This window comes from Convolutriloba macropyga, chromosome 14 (genome assembly GCF_964194025.1).
Source record: "Convolutriloba macropyga chromosome 14, txConMacr16.3, whole genome shotgun sequence".
In the NCBI taxonomy this organism is placed as follows: Eukaryota; Metazoa; Xenacoelomorpha; order Acoela; family Convolutidae; genus Convolutriloba; species Convolutriloba macropyga.
In genome coordinates, this window is record NC_134481.1 from 33,161,255 (window position 1) to 33,181,802 (window position 20,548).

At 38.8% G+C, this 20,548-nt stretch overlaps 1 protein-coding gene across 1 annotated transcript; it reads left to right on the forward strand.

The window, feature by feature from the left end:
- Window positions 1–346: 346 nt before the first annotated feature.
- LOC142353274 (uncharacterized) lies at window positions 347–20,282 on the forward strand. Its single transcript, XM_075405505.1, has 4 exons — window positions 347–643; window positions 7,985–8,031; window positions 8,660–8,885; window positions 19,910–20,282. Exons 3-4 carry the CDS (start codon window positions 8,729–8,731, stop codon window positions 20,221–20,223), a joined length of 471 nt encoding a protein of 156 aa, XP_075261620.1. The 5' UTR covers window positions 347–643; window positions 7,985–8,031; window positions 8,660–8,728; the 3' UTR covers window positions 20,224–20,282.
- The last annotated feature ends 266 nt before the right edge of the window (window positions 20,283–20,548 follow it).

Genomic DNA, 20,548 nt, shown 5'->3' on the forward strand with positions numbered 1-20,548 from the left:
CCAAAAGAATATAGGTAGCTGTAAACAATTATGACTCGTGTTATCTGTAATATCTTGTCATATTTATTTGGCTGGACAATTGATAGTCACTCTCATAAAAAGACTATAGTTTATTCAGAAAACATTCTGCACAAGGTTATATTCACGCATTTCGATTCACAATTTTGAAATTGGTTGAATCACTTTGTACTCCCTACTAAAGTCCACTACTGTCGAGCCATGCTGTTTGAAAAACCTCGTCAACTTTGAATGTTTATTTGACCTTTTCATTTCAAGTGTGATTTCAAAATTTCATCAGCTTTCATTACGGTTTAAGTTTGTTACTCAAACAAACAATAAAGTACAATGAGTTCATTCAGCTACGTTTTATTTAGTTTTGTACTACTTTTCAAAAGTGAAACAGAGTTACTTGTAATTAAAAATCAAAATGTTAAGAGTAACTTAGTTAATAATCCAGGCCTATTCGCCCCTTCTAGAATTAATCGACTGCCGTATACTACTGCAATAATCAACGGAGTTACAGTTGGAACGCGACCTTTTTTCGTCAGGGTGTCATTACACTACTCAAAGAGGTTTTGCGGAGGAACAGTGATTGATGATCATTGGGTTATCACAGCTGCTACCTGTGTCAATCATCATCGAGGTCAGTATCAAAATCCAGATTGAGGTGCCCCACCCAAGCCAGCCCTGATCAGATCGACTTAGGTCGCGCACGGGGGGGGGGGGGGTGTGAAACGCAAGCCTATGACAGAGTCTTGATTCCACCCTATGGTGTGGATATAGCCTGATCCGGGTCCAGACCTTAGTTGGTAGATCAGAAGGGGCAACTAACGCAAGGTTGATGAGGTCATAAAGACCGAAATGACCTCTGCCTCTGGTGACACTTAGGAGTACACCGTGTGTGTGTTTTTGTGTATTTGTGTGTGTGTGTGTGTGTGTGTGTGTGTGTGTGTGTGTGTGTGTGTGTGTGTGGGGTGTTTGTGTGAAATGAAAAACATAGCAAGCAGGACATGTCCTGAACTACAAGCCAAAGAATTGAATTAACTAATGACTCATTACTTTTCATTAGCAATCGATAGAAATTTGTCACTATTTAGACTAAATGAGACGGCAGCAAAAAAAGAACATTTTGCAAAAACTGAAAAAAACAATTACATTTTTTTTAAACAATTAAGACCTAACTCACGGAAAACAAATGCTTCGTTCCAAAACATTTATTTTGATTAACTAAATCCTGCTACTAACATCTGTACATAAAAAGATTAGGTCATAAGGCAGCAATACATATTTCAAATGCCAGCAAAACTCTAAGTTTAGTTTTAATTTTTAAAAATAAACAGCGTTTACGCCTTAAGGAGCAGTAGCCATGAACAAAAGCGATTAATCCAGATAATTAAAGCGTTTCTAGTAACCGAGCAAAGTGAATGAAGATTGATTACATTTTCTGAAAACACAATTATTATCAATGTCATTGAAAGCATTTGTTTAGATTAGAGATTTTTAATTCGATGAACCGAATTCCCAATACCAACGTTTGAGATCCATAGCCAATGACATTAATTGAAAGGACAACAAAAATCTGTAGATATCAGGTTGACCTAATAAAAATATATATTTCTGCACTGATTCTAAGTGATAAAACTAATATACCAAAAAGGGCAAATAACAAAATTTAATTTCTGTGACCACAAATAGTGTCAAATTGATAGCAAAACATTAAGTACGGCAATGACGTTTAGCAGTTTTAATTAATTGCATTAAATTCGACGTATGCATTAAATTGGAAATCTTTAAAAAGAAAGGTTAAAAACAACAAAGATTGTTCACTCTAAAACCAAATGATTACTCAAACACCTGTTTATACTCCACTTTAAAGGTGGTGGTGGTATTATATAGAACATGCCTCATAACTATTTGGCGTTTCCTTCCCGTCACCACTTTAACATGAACTAAATCATTAATCTAATTTGACGTTTCACTGATGTGAATAAGCATGAAAAAGAATAAATCTCAAAAGCATATCAGGACATGTCCTAGACTCAAATAATTTTCACTGACTAGACAAACACTAAACGCAGAACGGACCAAATTTGAATAGGCAAATCAAACGTCTAAAAACCTTTCAAAATATTGAAGAAAAACCTTAAGTCAAATTGCAGCTTGTGAACAAAAAAAATCAAAATCGAGACAGCCAAGTTTTGTTCAAACAACGTTTTGTTACTATACTTTGAAAATGAAGTCAAATTAATTAACGACAAAAAAATCACAGGATTTTTTGCACTACTGGTTTTTTCCTCTACTCCATATTGTAGTGTGACCGGATTCCGTTCTCCAATTTGTCTTCAAATATCCTGAAAATGTGTGATCAGATCTTAACAAAAAAAGATAGCCGAAAGTTTTCCATATCGTCTCGAAGTAGATCTCTCTTCAGATCACAATTAACTGGTTGCTGAATCAAAACATCACTTCACATTTTTAGTTATCGTTTCAAAACAAAACTTTAAAATTATCATTCTGAGTAAAAATTGACATGGAAAAGTCAAATGTGTTAAGAAATTATAAAATTTTTATGTAATGTCGTCCCCATATGCAACCCCACAGCAATGTTTTGGCAGACAACTAGCCGAAAGACATGACATTGATGAGGTTGAGAGATAAGACAGCAAAATGAACAAAGTTGGAAGATTCGATAACATTCTCTGAAAACAACTATTGTCAATATCATTGAAAGCATTAGCTTAGATTAGAAATTTTTAATGAACCTAATTCCCATTACAAACTTTTGAGATTGGCAGCCAATGAGGTTAACTGAAAGGACAACAACAATCACTAGATTTTAGTTTGAACCAATGAAAATATTGTTTTTCCGCACTGATACTAAGTGATAAGACACCGAATATGTTAAAAAGGGCAAAAATCAAATATTTATTTCTTTTACCACAAATAGTGTCAAAGCTATGAAAAAGCCTCAAATGCGGCAATGATTTCCAGAAGTTTTATGTAGGTGCAAAACAAACATGTATGCATTAATTTGGAAATATTTCATAATAGATACTAAAAACAGAACAAAGCCTGTTCACTCTAAAAACCAAAAGATTTCACAAACTTTTATGTTTAGATCATTTTAAAGATGGTGGTATGAAAAAGAACACGACTCGTATATATTTAACTTTTCGCTCCCTTCATTACTTCACTATGAACAAAATCACTAATCTACTTTGATATTTCGTTTATGTGAATAAGCATAAAAAACTAACAAGTCTCGAAAAGATAGCAGGACTAGTTTTAACAAGGCTCAAAGAATTTTCACTGACTAGACAAATAACTAGACGTAGAATGGATCAAACATGTATCAGGAAAAAAAATCTATCAAAAAATAAAAAAAATCAAAATTTACACTCGAATTGCAGCTTTTGAGCAAGAATCCAAAATCGAAACAGCGAATTTAAGTTCTAACAACCTTTTGTTACCACACTTTAAAATTGAAGTAAAAACAGTTCGCGACAAAAAAATTACCTGAGTTTTTGCACATACCTGCGTTTTTGCTCCCTTTTCTGTTTTTGTATGACCAAATTCACTTCTCCAATTTGTGTTCAAGGATCCTGAAATTGTGTGGTCAGTTGTTAACAAATTAAAATAGCCGAAAGACTCATGAATCAACTTGAATTAGATATTCATTCAGATCCCATCTATCTAATTGCGGAATCAAACATTACTACACGTTTTTAGTTATCGTTTCAAAACAAAACTTTAAAATTATCATTCTGAGTAAAAATTGACATGGAAAAATCAAATCTGTTAAGAAATGATAAAAATTTTATTTAATATCGTCACCATATGAAACCCCACAGCAATGTTTTGGCAGAATACTTGCCAAAAGACATGACATTGATGAGGTTGAGAGCTAAGACAGCAAAGTGAACAAAGTTGGAAGATTCGATAACATTCTCTGAAAACAACTATTGTCAATAACATTGAGAGCATTTGCTTAGATTAGAAATTTTTAATCAACCTAATTTCCATTACAAACTTTTGAGATTGGCAGCCAATGAGGTTAACTGAAAGTACAACAACATTCACTAGGTTTTAGTTTGAACCAATGAAAATTTTTTTTCCGCACTGATACTAAGTGGTAAGACAACGAATATGTTAAAAAGGGCAAAAATCAAATATTTATTTCTTTAAACACAAATAGTGTCAAAGCTATGAAAAAGCCTCAAATGCGGCAATGATTTCCAGAAGTTTTATGTAGGTGCAAAACAAACATGTATGCATTAATTTGGAAATATTTCATAATAGATACTAAAAACAGAACAAAGCCTGTTCACTCTAAAAACCAAAAGATTTCACAAACTTTTATGTCTAGATGATTTTAAAGATGGTGGTATGAAAAAGAACACGACTCGTATATATTTAACTTTTCGCTCCCTTCATTACTTCACTATGAACAAAATCACTAATCTACTTTGATATTTCGTTTATGTGAATAAGCATAAAAAATTAACAAATCTCGAAAAGATAGCAGGACTAGTTTTAACAAGGCTCAAAGAATTTTCACTGACTAGACAAATAACTAGACGTAGAATGGATCAAACATGTATCAGGAAAAAAAATCTATCAAAAAATAAAAAAAATCAAAATTTACACTCGAATTGCAGCTTTTGAGCAAGAATCCAAAATCGAAACAGCGAATTTAAGTTCTAACAACCTTTTGTTACCACACTTTAAAATTGAAGTAAAAACAGTTCGCGACAAAAAAATTACCTGAGTTTTTGCACATACCTGCGTTTTTGCTCCCTTTTCTGTTTTTGTATGACCAAATTCACTTCTCCAATTTGTGTTCAAGGATCCTAAAATTGTGTGGTCAGTTGTTAACAAATTAAAATAGCCGAAAGACTCATGAATCAACTTGAATTAGATATTCATTCAGATCCCATCTATCTAATTGCGGAATCAAACATTACTACACGTTTTTAGTTATCGTTTCAAAACAAAACTTTAAAATTATCATTCTGAGTAAAAATTGACATGGAAAAATCAAATCTGCTAAGAAATGATAAAAATGTTATTTAATGTCGTCACCATATGCAACCCCACATTATTCGCAGTCTGCGTAAAAAACGACATGCAAAAAATCAAAGCAGTTAAAATATGATAAATACTTGTGATATAAGGTCGTCACAATGTGCGACCCCAACACAATGTTTGGTGGAAAACTGACAAAAATAGCATTGATTCAATAAACGATTGCCAATTGCGCGAGTAGACGCTGGGAAATCCGAGAATCGAAAAAGAATAAAAAAATACTAACAAAGTACTCCATGCTGCTTCCCAAAAATTTTTCAGAGAACTCTGCATGTTTTTCTACCCTCGATTTGCGACCGACCCACTCAATGCTAGTCAGAGGCATTCTAAGCAACGGTTTAAAAATACAAGAAACAAAGTGTAAAAAATTACGAAGTTGTATCATTTTTTAGGTTTAAATACCTGCACTATAAAACCTCGTAAGATTAGCTGAAAAACAGAAAAAAAAACTACTTCAAAAAACTCAAAATACTCAGAAATAGGAAAATTTTTTTAAAACAGACTAAATTGAAACAAAATTTGATCAAAGTTACTCCATGTTTTTAACAAACTCAACTCGAAGTCAATATGAATGAAATCAGTAGTCCAGCAAATATGGTAAAGCAACTAAACACAACCAAAGAAAGACCCCAATTGTTGTAAAGAATTAAAGAGGAATGCAAAAAGTGCTAAAATTTGGTAAAAGTGTAAAATGGCATAGTTGCTCAAAATATCATCTTTAAGTCTAATATATGCCTCAGATGGTCACCAAAGGTTCCAAACATACTAAAGCGGCTCTTTATCAAAAAATATTGCTCGCTTAGCAAAAATTTTTAACATTTACACTTATAGCTCTCTCTTAGAACACTGGATGAACAAAAACCACTCCCTCTTTCGCTCTGATTTTCGTTTTGTTCAACAGAATGCACTAAATACTTAAATGGACCGGGGAGTGCACATTGAAACCGCTAGTTATTGTAAAAATCATAGTTAATATACCTATAGCCAAAGTGGTACTACCCAATTGGTGGAAAGCAGCAGACTTGATTTTCAAATTTAGCCTTTCCCAAAATACAGAACTTTTCCCTAACCTCACACCGTTTAGTTTTTCCGAAGTTGAGTGCTAAAAAAATAGAGAAGCTTTCAAAACTTTCTCTACGACAATTTTATTTTGATCTCAAGGACTATCATTTATTTTGATGCGAGGAATCGTCTGAATGTTCTGCACCAATACTGATCTGCGTAAACAACGGCAATTTACGATTGGCAGAGAATTTTGAGCCGCAAAAACTTTAACTTCTGCTGAAGAAAATTCTCAAGCAAATTATGATATCTTCTGAAAATTGTTAAAATTAATGCATTAGTTTTATTCCTTGATTTTTCTATTAGCCAACTGTAAAACTTTTCAATTCGCAAAATTCAGCGCAAAATGTTAAATAATTAAACGTTAACAGCTTTTATGCCAATTGTTGTTTTTTGATCGATATAGATATTTTCGGATGTGCAACGTTTCTTTAAGAAAACTGCCCTTCTGATAAACAGCAGTTGGTTGAACTGAAGAACTTTTTGCTACCCATACATATGAAATGACTTAATTTGAGAACACGCCTATTATTAGACTCCGGTTTAACTTTGTTTAAAAAACGGCTGTGTTTAGTGAGTTTAAAAACTCATCTAGGTAAATATCTGTGCCCATAATTTTTTTGTATGTGAAACGAAGACGGCTAGAGACGTCACCGCACTCGGAGGTTGGTGGAAGAGCAAATCAGCGCTGAATCACTCCAGAGACACTCCGTTTTTTAGGATGACCAGTACTCTGTTCATGACACAATTTATACTGGCCGGTCATTTTTTTAAGTAAAATGGTCTTCATGAAGAATTGTTCAGCTTAACTCCCACCAACAAGGTTTGCTTTATATGAGATTCGATTTTCTGCGTGGGTACTGGTAACATTTGATTTGCGTAACAAGTCGTAACCACTAAGCTAATTGGGCTTTGCTGTAATTGCCTAAAAACTATCTTATGTATAAGTTGTGTGTACTACTTTAGTAATTACCAGTTATAAGCTACACAAGTATGACATTGTTCTGCTCAGACTTAATTTTGGGGTATGAGTATTCTTCAGACTATATAGGACAAATTTAGCTTTGGCGAACTCTTTTTACTCTTGAAATGTGCTTATTTAGCGCTGGAATGCTCTGAGACTCAAGTCTGGGCACTTTTTTTTAAAAAACATTTTACTGAAAGGCTAAAACATGAAGAAGATCTAGTCAAATGGACAACAACTTTGGCGACCCTGAAAAGGCAAAAAACGTCAATGAGGACTTTTGCAGTTCATTGTTTTGTTATCTTCAAAATGTTTGAAAGCGATTGCCATGCGCGACAAATATAGCGCACATCGGATTCAATTTTTTCTAGTAAGTTTGGAAAACTGTGAGAGTATTCACTCTAGAAAGTAAATTGCGATTTCACTGTTGCCTTACCGTACCAATTCAGTGACTTGTTTATATGACTTCATTAGCTGGTCAGACTTGGATGAAGTCTGATTTTAAAATCATCAGACTTGACTGAACACTTTTTCAGCCTTAAGGATATAAAACAACATCGTTGTACGTGGCTTGCACCTTGCATGGTTAGGATCAAAGACCTCTGCGGCATCGTCTGCACAGTGCCACTTCGATCTCCTTCTTTTGAGCCGCTGAATGTCCTGAAAATAGCGAATTTCAAGCTACAACGGAAACAAACAATACTTGCATTTGCAACTGTCCAGTAATGGCTTTCACTTTGCGTCACTTCTGGTTTTTTCAGCGCTCGACGTTGAACTTAGTTCATCTTAATATTCAGTTGTCTGATTTCCGGATATTTTTTACTGTATTGGAACCTGTTTTTGAGAAAGTATATTGAGATAGACTTGTTTTAGTCAAGGACTTTATTGTGGAAACCCGCGATTTCTCATCCCCACTTCAGGTTTCTATCGAACATATTCTTTCTATCAGAAAACTTGTTCTCTCCATCTTTTGTATAATCAAATGGTTATAGATTGAACGCTTATCGTAATCAATTTTGATTGATTTAATTCTTGAAATAGAGTAAATTTAACAAAAACATCTGATTTGATTTTTTTATTTTCTTGTTTTTATTTTATTATATTTGATTTGATTGTTTTGATTTGATTTTATTATTTACAAATTAATAGATATGCGAGTCGAGGATTCAACTGGGATTTAGAGGCGTGGTCCCGTTGATTACGATTGAAAATTGAATGAATTAATTAATTCCTTGTAGTGAAAATATTATCTAAATAAATAGAGAAACAATTAATAAGAAAACATGGGACAGACAAGACACAACAAGAAGGTTCAGCTTAAACTTACCAAAAATGATCGATTCATCGTATTCCATTATATGAGAATCTTTAGAGCATGTCAGCGTATAAGTTGATGAAATAATTTCACCGCGTCTCTGCGCATTTTGTACACAATATTTAGAAGAATTATCGTATGCGGATAAAACACATAAAATATCAGTACCCAAAAAGGGGTTTTTAATAAAATTTGGTTAAAAATACCTGAAGTGTGGTTGTCGAATGTGGTAGAAGAAAAGGTTTTACAGTTTGGAGAAACGAATCATAGCCAAGGACTTCTTTAACAACTCAGAAAAACCCATGAACAACTTTGCTCTGCTCAAGACTGCGATGAAACTGAAGAAGGTGAGGCCATTGTTTTTATGCAGTGAAGAGCCAGAGTTGGGAAGTACTCTTGCAAGTTGTGGAGTTGGATCTATGAACCAGATGACCAATATATTCCCTCATTTGCTAAGAGGCGAGCCTTTTCAACATAATACATAATATCCACCCCTGTGCAAGGAATATGCTCAGGATAATCGGAATTCCTGTTAACTGTTTATTTTGTAACAATTTTGGTAACAAAGTTTTAGTTTTCGATACCAGGTTATATGTGGTTGTCAGGTATGGATTATCAATCAATTTAAGGATATTGGATTTTACTTAGAAAAATGCATTTTTGTTTCTTAAATGTCTTAAACCCATATATATATACCTCGTATATACCTTACAAATTACTTAAAAGTAATATTCTTAACTCCCTTTTCTGGAAATAATTGATCAAAAGATGCGAAAATAAATGTTCAAGTTAAATCTACGGCATGTATTAGGATTTAAAAAACTCACTATGACTATTCCGCGTGAAAATTACGCCTACATATGCTAATTAAACACTGAAAATCGTCTGTAATGCATATGAGTCAAGAGCCTCATGCAAATCCTTTTTAAAATCGTTATGAAGGTTTACAACACATCAATAACAGATTTTTACATTCCTCTGTGGTAACCCAAGATGAAGTCCTCCACCCAAGACCCAAGACAGGTATTCACCAGCCCGACTTGGTTCGTCGAGGACACAACTCAACGGTCTGTTCCATCTCTTCGATCTGGCTACTACGCACAGTTCGATCGCTTCGATCATGCCACTATTCACATTTGGATTTATTGGTTCTGGCCAATACCCACATTTCCATCTCTTCGATCTGGCCTCTACCCAAATTTCGATCTCTTCGATCTAGCCAATACCCATATTTCGATCTGGCCGATGCCCACTCTTCGGTTTGTTTGATCTGGCCACTACCCGCATCTCGATCTGTTCGCTCTAGCCTCTACCACTTTTTGATCTTTTCAATCGGGCCACTATTTGCATTTCGATCTCTTCGATGGGTCCACTATCGGCATTTCAATTTGATCGATCTAGCCACTACGCACATTTTGATCTCTTCGATCTAACCACTGCCCTTTTTTAAATCTCTTCGATGTGGCCGCTACGCACAGTTCGATCGCTTCGATCTGGCAACTATTCACATTGGATCTCTTCGTTCTGGCGTCTACACAAACTCCGATCTCTTTGATCTGGCTACCACCCAATTTTCGATCTCATCGATCTGACCAATGCCTGCTCCCTTGTCTATTCCATCTGGCCAGTGCCACATTTTCACCTGTTTGATATGGCCAATACCCTTTCTTCGGTCTGTTCCTTCAGGTTACTACCCACATTTCAATCTGTTCGACTTGGCCACTACCCTCATGCTGGTCTCTGAGATCTGGCCACTACCCACATTTATATATCCTCGATCTGGCCCATGCCCACTCTTCTAACTGTTCTATTTGGCCCCTACCCACATTTCGAACTGTTCGATACGGCCACTATCCACATTTCGATCTCCTCGATCTGGCCACTACCCACACTTCGATCTCTTCGGTCTGGGCACTACCCAAATTTCGATCTTTCGATCTGGCCAATGCCCACTGTTCGGTCTGTTCCATCTGGCCAATACCCACATTTCGATCTGTTCGATATGGCCACTACACAAACTTCGATCTCTTCAATCTGGCGACTACCTACATTTCGATCTCTTCTATTTGGCCACTAGCCACATTTCGATCTAATCGATCTGGCCGCTACGCACATTTCGATCTCTTCGATCTAGCCACTACCCGCATTTCGGTCTCATCGATCTGGTCAAAGCCCATTGTTCGCTCTGTTCCACCAGGCCACTACCCACAATTCGATCTGTTCGATGTGACCGCTACCCAGATTTTGATCTCTTCGATCTAGCCACTACCCTTATTTCGATCTTATCGATCTGGCCACTTCCCACATTTTGATCTCATTGATCTGGCCACCACCCATATTTCGATCTGTTCGATCTGGCCAATGCCCACTCTTCCATCTCTTCGATCTGGTCACTACCCGCATTTTGATCTGTTCAATCTAGCCACTACAATTTTTCGATCTCTTCAATCTGGCCTCTACCTACATTTCGATCTCTTCGATCTAGCCGTTACCCACATTTCCATCTAATCGATCCGGCCACTACGCGCATTTCGATCTCTTCGATTTAGCCACTACCCGCATTTCGGTCTCATCGATCTGGCCAATGCTCACTGTTCGGTCTGTTCCATCTGGCCACTACCCACATTTCGATCTGTTCGAAATGGCCACAACCCAATTTTCGACCTCTCAAATCTGACCACTACCCACATTTCGATCTTTTTGATTTCGCCACTTCACACTTTTTGATCTCATTGATCTGGCCAACACCCAATTTTGGATCTCTTCGATCTGGACAGTATCCACTCTTCGGTCTGTTCTCGGTGGCCACTGACCACATTTCGATCTCTTCGATCTGGCTATTACTCAAACTTGGATCTCTACAATCTGGCCACCGCCTACATTTCCATCTTTTCAATCTGGCCACTACTATATTTCGATCTCTTCGATCTGGCCACTGCCCACATTTCAATCTCTTCGATCTGGCCACAACCCACATTTCGATTTCTTCGATCTGGCCATCACCCGCATTTCAATCTGTTCGATCTAGCCGCTACCACATTTCGATCTCTTCAATGTGGCCACTACCTACATTTCGACCTCTCCTATTCGGCCACTAGCCACATTTCGATCTAATCGATCTGGCCGCTACGCACATTTCGATCTCTTCGATCTAGCCACTACCCGCATTTCGGTCTCATTGATCTGGTCAATGCCCACTTTTCGGTCTGTTCCATCTGGCCACTACCCACATTTCGATCTGTTCTATATGGCCACTACACAAATTTCGATCTCTTCAATCTGACCACTACCCAAATTTCGATCTTTTCGATCTGGCCACTTCCCACATTTTTATCTCATTGATCTGGCCAACACCCAATTTTCGATCTCTTTGATCTGGCCAATGCCCACTGTTCGGTCTGTTCTATATGGCCGCTCCCCACATTTCGATCTGTTCGATATGGTCACTGCCCAAATATCGATCTCTTCAATCTGACGACTACCCACATTTCGACCTTTTCGATCTGGCCACTTCCCACATTTCGGTCTTTTGGATCTGGTCACTACAGCAATTTCAATCTCTTCGATCTGGCCAAAGCCCACTGTTCGCTCTGTTCCATCAGGCCACTACCCACATTTGGATCTGTTCGATGTGGCCACTACCCAGATTTTGATCTCTTCGATCTGGCCACTACCCACATTTCGATCTTATCGATCTGGCCACTTCCCACATTTTGATCTCATTGATCTGGCCACCACCCAATTTTCAATCTGTTCGATCTGGCCAATGCCCACTCTTAGATCTCTTCGATCTGGTCACTACCCGCATTTCGATCTGTTCAATCTAGCCACTACCATTTTTCGGTATCTTAAATCTGGCCTCTACCTACATTTCGATCTCTTCGATAAAGCCACTTTCCACATTTCCATCTAATCGATCCGGCCACTACGCGCATTTCGATCTCTTCGATTTAGCCGCTACCCGCATTTCGGTCTCATCGATCTGGCCAATGCTCAGTGTTGGGTCTGTTCCATCTGGCCACTACCCACATTTCGATCTGTTCGATATGGCCACTACACAAAGTTCGATCTCTTCAATCTGACCACTACCAACATTTCGATCATTTCGATCTGGCCACTTCCCACATTTTGATCTCATTGATTTGGCCAACGCCCAATTTTTGATCTTTTTGATCTGGCCGATGGCCACACTTCGGTCTGTTCTCTGTGGCCACTAAACACATTTCGATCTCTCCGATCTGGCTATTACTCAATTTTGGATCTCTCCAATCTGGCCTCTACCTACATTTCGATGTCTTCGATCTGGCCACTACCCAGATTTCAATCTCTTCAATCTGGCCACTACTCACACTCCGATTTCCTCGATCTGGCCATTACCCGCATTTCGTTCTCATCAATCTGGCCAAAGCCCACTGTTCGCTCTGTTCCATCAGGCCACTACCCACATTTCGATCTGTTCGATGTGGCCACTACCCAGATTTTGATCTCTTCGATCTGGCCACTACCCACATTTGATCTTATCGATCTGGCCACTTCCCACATTTTGATCTCATTGATCTGGCCACCACCCAATTTTCAATCTGTTCGATCTGGCCAATGCCCACTCTTAGATCTCTTCGATCTGGTCACTACCCGCATTTCGATCTGTTCAATCTAGCCACTACCATTTTTCGGTATCTTCAATCTGGGCTCTACCTACATTTCGATCTCTTCGATAAAGCCACTTTCCACATTTCCATCTAATCGATCCGGCCACTACGCGCATTTCAATCTCTTCGATTTAGCCACTACCCGCATTTCGGTCTCATCGATCTGGCCAATGCTCAGTGTTGGGTCTGTTCCATCTGGCCACTACCCACATTTCGATCTGTTCGATATGGCCACTACACAAAGTTCGATCTCTTCAATCTGACCACTACCAACATTTCGATCATTTCGATCTGGCCACTTCCCACATTTTGATCTCATTGATTTGGCCAACACCCAATTTTTGATCTTTTTGATCTGGCCGATGGCCACACTTCGGTCTGTTCTCTGTGGCCACTAAACACATTTCGATCTCTCCGATCTGGCTATTACTCAATTTTGGATCTCTCCAATCTGGCCTCTACCTACATTTCGATGTCTTCGATCTGGCCACTACCCAGATTTCAATCTCTTCAATCTGGCCACTACTCACACTTCGATTTCCTCGATCTGGCCATTACCCGCATTTCGTTCTCATCAATCTGGCCATTGCCCACTTTTCGGTCTGTTCCATGTGGCCACTACCCACATTTCGATGTGTTCGAAATGGCCACTACCCAAATTTCGATCTATTCAATCTGACCACTACCCACATTTCGATCTTTTCGATTTCCCCACTTCCCACTTTTTGATCTCATTGATCTGGCCAACACCCAATTTTTGATCTGTTCGATCTGGCCAATGCCCACTCTTCGATCTCTTCGATCTGTTCACTACCCGCATTTCGATCTGTTCAATCTAGCCACTACCATTTTTCGGTCTCTTCAATCTGGCCTCTACCTACATTTCGATCTCTTCGATATAGACACTTTCCACATTTCCATCTAATCGATCCGGCCACTACGCGCATTTCGATCTCTTCGATTTAGCCACTACCCGCATTTCGGTCTCATCGATCTGGCCAATGCTCAGTGTTGGGTCTGTTCCATCTGGCCACTACCCACATTTCGATCTGTTCGATATGGCCACTACACAAAGTTCGATCTCTTCAATCTGACCACTACCAACATTTCGATCATTTCGATCTGGCCACTTCCCACATTTTGATCTCATTGATCTGGCCAACACCCAACTTTTGATCTCTTTGATCTGGCCGATGGCCACACTTCGGTCTGTTCAATGTGGCCACTACCCAGATTTTGATCTCTTCGATCTGGCCACTACCCACATTTCGATCTCATCGATCTGGCCACTTCCCACATTTTGATCTCATTAGTCTGGCCACCACCCAATTTTCAATCTGTTCGATCTGGCCAATGCCCACTCTTCGATCTCTTCGATCTGGTCGCTACCCGCATTTCGAACTGTTCAATCTAGCCACTACCATTTTTCGGTCTCTTCAATCTGGCCTCTACCTACATTTCGATCTCCTCGATATAGCCACTTTCCACATTTCCATCTAATCGATCAGGCCACTACGCGCATTTCGATCTCTTCGATTTAGCCACTACCCGCATTTCGGTCTCATAGATCTGGCCAATGCTCAGTGTTGGGTCTGTTCCATCTGGCCACTACCCACATTTCCATCTGTTCGATATGGCCACTACACAAAGTTCGATCTCTTCAATCTGACCACTACCAACATTTCGATCATTTCGATCTGGCCACTTCCCACATTTTGATCTCATTGATCTGGCCAACAACCAATTTTTGATCTCTTTGATCTGGCCGATGGCCACACTTCGGTCTGTTCTCTGTGGCCACTAACCACGTTTCGATCTCTCCGATCTGACTATAACTCAATTTTGGATCTCTCCAATCTGGCCTCTACCTACATTTCGATGTCTTCGATCTGGCCACTACCCAGATTTCAATCTCTTCAATCTGGCCACTACTCACACTTCGATTTCCTCGATCTGGCCATTACCCGCATTTCGTTCTCATCGATCTGGCCAATGCCCACTGTTCGGTGTGTTCCATCTGGCCACTACCCACATTTCGATCTGTTCGAAATGGCCACTACCCAAATTTCGATCTCTTCAATCTGACCACTACCCACATTTCGATCTTTTCGATTTCGCCACTTCCCACTTTTTGATCTCATTGATCTGGCCAACACCCAATTTTTGATCTCTTCGATCTGGCCAATGCCCACTCTTTGGTCTGTTCTCGGTGGCCACTGACCACATTTCGATCTCTTCGATCTGGCTATAACTCAAATTTGGATCTCTAAAATCTAGCCACTACCTACATTTCTATCTTTTTAATCTGGCCACTACTATATTTCGATCTCTTCGATCTGGCCACAACCCACACTTCGATTTCTTCGATCTGGCCATCACCCGCATTTCAATCTGTTCGATCTAGCCGCTACCACATTTCGATCTTTTCAATCTGGCCACTACCTACTTTTCGATCTGTTCGATTGGGCCACTACCTACGTTTCGACCTAATCGATCTGGCCACTACCCACATTTCGATCTGTTCGATATGGCCACTACACAAATTTCGATCTCTTCAATCTGACCACTACCGAAATTTCGATCTTTCCGATCTGGCCACTTCCCATATTTTTATCTCATTGATCTGGCCAACACCCATTTTTTGATCTCTTCGATCTGGCTAATGCCCATTGTTCGGTCTGTTCCATCTGGCCACTACCCACATTTCGAACTGTTCGATATGGCCACTACCCAAATTTCGATCTCTTCAATCTGACCACTACCCACATTTCGATCTTTTCGATTTCGCCACTTCCCACATTTTGATCTCATTGATCTTGCCAACACCCAATTTTTGATCTCTTCGATCTGGCCAATGCCCACTCTTTTGTCTGTTCTCGGTGGCCACTGACCACATTTCGATCTCTTCGATCTGGCTATTACTCAAATTTGGATCTCTAAAATCTGGCCACAACCCACATTTCGATCTCTTCGATCTGGCCACTACCCAAACTTCGATTTCTTCGATCTGGCCATCATCCGCATTTCAATCTGTTCGATCTAGCCGCTACCACATTTCGATCTCTTCAATCTGGCCACTAACTACATTTCCATCTTTTCAATCTGGCCACTACCTACGTTTCGACCTAATTGATCTGGCCACTACCCGCAATTCGAACTGTTCGATATGGCCACTACCCAAATATCGATCTCTTCAATCTGACCACTACCCACATTTCGATCTTTTCGATCTGGCCACTTCCCACATTTCTGTCTTTTAGATCTGGCCACTACCCCAATTTCAGTCTCTTCGATCTGGCTAAAGCCCACTGTTCGCTCTGTTCCATCAGGCCACTACCCACATTTGGATCTGTTCGATATGGCCACTACCCAGACTTTGATCTCTTCGATCTGGCCACTACCCACATTTCGATCTTATCGATCTGGCCACTTCCAACAGTTTGATCTCATTGATCTGGCCACCACCCAATTTTTGATCTGTTCGATCTGGCCAATGCCCACTCTTCGATCTCTTCGATCTGGCCACTACCCGCATTTCGATTTGTTCAATCTAGCCGCTACCATATTTCGATCTCTTCAATCTGGCGACTACCTAAATTTCGATCTCTTCGATCTGGCCACTACCCACATTTCCATCTAACTGATCCGGCCACTACGCACACCTAGCCACTACCCGCTTTTCGTTCTCATCGATCTGGCCATTGCCCACTGTTCGGTCTGTTTCATCTGGCCACCACCCACAATTCGATCTGTCCGATATGGCCATTACCCAAATTTCGATCTCTTCAATCTGACCACTACCCACATTTCGATCATTTCGATCTGGCCACTTCCCACATTTTGATCTCATTGATCTGGCCAACACCCAATTTTTGATCTCTTCGATCTGGCCATTGCCCACTCTTCGGTCTGTTCTCTGTGGCCACTAACCACATTTCGATCTCTTCGATATGGCTATTAGTCAAATTTGGATCTCTCTAATCTGGGCACTACCTAAATTTCTATCTTTTCAATCTAGCCACTACCTACTTTTGGATCTCTTTAATCTGGCCACTACCCACATTTCGATCTCTTCGATCTGGCCACTACCCACAATTCGATTTCTTCGATCTGGCCATTACCCGCATTTCAATCTGTTAGATCTAGCCGCTACCACATTTCGATCTCTTCAGTCTGGCCACTACCTACATTTCGATCTTTTCAATCTGGCCACAACCTACTTTTCGATCTGTTCGATTGGGCCACTACCTACGTTTCGACCTAATCGATCTGGCCGCTACGCACATTTCGTGATTGGATACGCTAATATAAATTTAATTGTTAAAACGGAAGGTTGTTCATGGCCATGGTGCTCATGTGTTGTCACATGTAACCCGGAAATTGATAACCGGTTATTATGGCAAAGCAATTGAAGCAAGCAAAGCGCGTCTAACTTCCGCCAGTTAGATTTTTTGCTTGTTACTGCATTTCTGCTATTAATAAGTTGCATTATAATGGCTTGATTTTATTCTAATTTGCTCATGCTATCCCAGTTTCCCCATTCTTTTTAAAGTGTGTTGGGGAGTGGGGGAAAGATTTCTGAAAAGACACAAAAAAAGAAAATGTTTTTTGTCCGCCAGAAAATTTCCTTAATAAGAAAAGGGTGAAAAAATCAAACTGTTATCCGGGCCGAGGTATTTGTCCCCCACCAAACAAAAAACGGGAAAAGATTGTAAAGAGTGTAAAAATCAGATTTTTAACCGTTAGTGCCCCACTAGTAAACAGCCCTAAAAGACTGATGCTGATATATTTAAACGAGCTGGTGGGTGGGTTGTAAAATAAGTGTAAAATCTAAGTTTGCGGTTAGTTACGCTAGCAGATGCACAAGAAAAAAAATTCAGTGAGAGAGATGCCAAAGCAATTCAACGAATGAATTTTAGCTTATGCTATTAAAATACTACCGTTGTCGGCATGACAACGGTCACTGCGTAGCATAAAGCTAATGTCCGCTTCTAAGAAAACTTCTGATTTCCCTATTTTGTTTGAGAGTCAATTTTCAATCAGGAAAACCGGCGAATAATAAAAAATTATTATCATCTTCAATGGCTCTTGAAGTTTGTTAAATCTTCGAATAGGCTGACATTTTACTAAAAAGCAGTTTTCACGGTGTAGTCATGATACCACCTCGATGATCGGAACCGTTTGTCCTTCAAAAAATAATTTAGTATTTTTTTAAACCAAAATCTTCTTTTGTCTTTTACATCTTGAACCATTGGCAAACACTTGGCCAAAATTATCTCAATTTCTTGGTCCTCATTTGAAAAAAAAACACTATCGTAGACACGAGTTCTATAATTTAGTAAATAATACTCCTCACAAAACATCTAAATTACGAATCGCTACACGTAATGAACAAATTGAGTCCAATTATAGCCTCGCCTTCCACATTTGATTTAATAGCTCATCTTATTCATCAGAAAGATATAGTCTCTTACCATAGGTTTTTAATGAAACAAAAACAATCTTTCTCTGAAAAGGATTTTTTGAACACAACAATCTATTGGCAGTTACGTTTGATAGTGTTGTGATTTTGATTTCAGAGCTAATCGGGATTTTCGGTAAAAAAAAGTAAAGAGCTTAAAATCAAAAGAAAAAACGCATTACTTAAATGCGGTTAGAGAAAATGTCGCGCAAGAGAGGACAGAGCACTGCGGATTTGTTCTCCAAGTATAGATGTTGTACCTAACAATGTTTGTCCGAGACGTACTATCTTAGGGCTTAAAGCATTCAGTCATTGCAATCCTCAATCAGCCAAAATTGACTGAAAAAAACACCCACTTTAGCATTTAATTCCCCCACTGAAGTTGGCCGGAACAAATCGAGAATTCAAAGAAGGTCAGGTGTTTTTCAAATTCTTCATTATTGCAGCACAACCAACAGTTTTTAAATTAACTTTCTTATTTTTCGTGGTATTCTTACATATTTATTGCTTTCACACGAGTTTTGACCCAGGCAGGCTTTGCACGCAGTGAAAAGAAAGTAATAAAAGTGGACTAGACAGTGCAATTGTAGTGCATTTCTAAGAGTTTAATTTCCTTAATTTTACACCCTTCCACTCTTTTCTCTGCAAAAATTGATCTAAAGAGTGTAATCATAGGGAATTTTTAGTACTGTAATTTGAGTGGAGTAAACAGTTTAAAGAGTGTGAAGAGTGAAAAAAAAAGTAATTTCCTTGCACGGGCTCTCTAGTTGACTATTTTGCTTTTTGAGTGCTCGATCAATAGGAGGGGACATTCTTGATCCATTACTGTTGCGATCATTGTCGACATATATGATCAAAGGGTCTGCTTCAATGATTCTGAGTCCAGATTGGTCTTTTTATTATGAGCCGCCAAAATGTTTGCAGCAAACGGGAGCCTTATTAATGTGCAGTTCTACTATTTTTATTCTTACCTGACCAAAGTGGGGAGAATAAATACAAACACTTTACATCTGGAAAAATAAAAAAAAGTTGATGAATTGAGATTCACAAACTTCTGATCTGTTGTATTGATAAACACCGTTATGTTGACCAAGTTAATTGTCAATTAATTGTTTTTTTTACGCTTTTTGAGAGTGGAAATCACTTTAAACCCTTATTCTCGCTTAATAACGGTGGAATACGGGTGGACACCTCGGCCCGGGTAGGGAAAAGGAAACTAATCTCCTGTATGTTCAAATTGAATCGAATTTCAGAAAAAAAACAACTTTTGATTTGATCAATTTTTCTTATTGTATTTTCAAACAAAACACAAAAATACAAAAACACAAATTTTTTGTTAATTTTGGCTGTTTGTTGAAATGGCTCTACTAAAGAAACCTACTTCTATGAGTCAGTTTTTGAGAACCCGTACTCAATGGGTTTCGACGTCTGTCCAAAAAGTAACATCTGCACTGAACCCATTACGGAGGGCTCAAGTATTTGTTCAATGGATATCGGAGGCCCGTTATTTACTCTAAAATGTGGATCCAAAGAGGCTTCTTGTTTGTATGGAGTTGCCAGTTATTTCGACTCATTGCCACCTCCAAGTGGTTCAGCTGGTTCTAAGTTGATTTGCAACGGTGGAAGTATATTTGCAAATATTGTGGAGCATTTTGACTGGATAGCTACGACAATTGGGTTTAATTAACCTATAACTGCATTTTGTCCTGCCACGATTATGTATTCTTGTACATTGTTAAATTAATGTTTTCAATGATTTGTGAATTCAAACCTTCAGGTTTTTTTGCAAAAGGAAAAAATAATTTGATTTCTATACGATTATGAGACCCGTGTCGAGGAATGATTCAAAGAACGGGTCGTGCATTATATTTTAATCCAACATACAGATCTATTTTGTTGAAGAAAGCGCTTCAACTGAATAAAGTGAACTTACAATCAGCCTAAAAAAAACTGATGATCCAAAATGTAAAGATTCCGCATTTTAGACCTATCAGAATTCTATAAAGATCCCA

Coding starts and splice junctions, on each gene's coding strand:
- LOC142353274 (XM_075405505.1), top strand. CDS start 8,729: ATGAACAACTTTGCTCTGCTCAAGACTGCGATGAAACTGAAGAAGGTG. Junction 8,886..19,909: donor ATTCCCTCATTTGCTAAGAG/GCGAGCCTTTTC, acceptor GCTCTACTAAAG/AAACCTACTTCTATGAGTCA.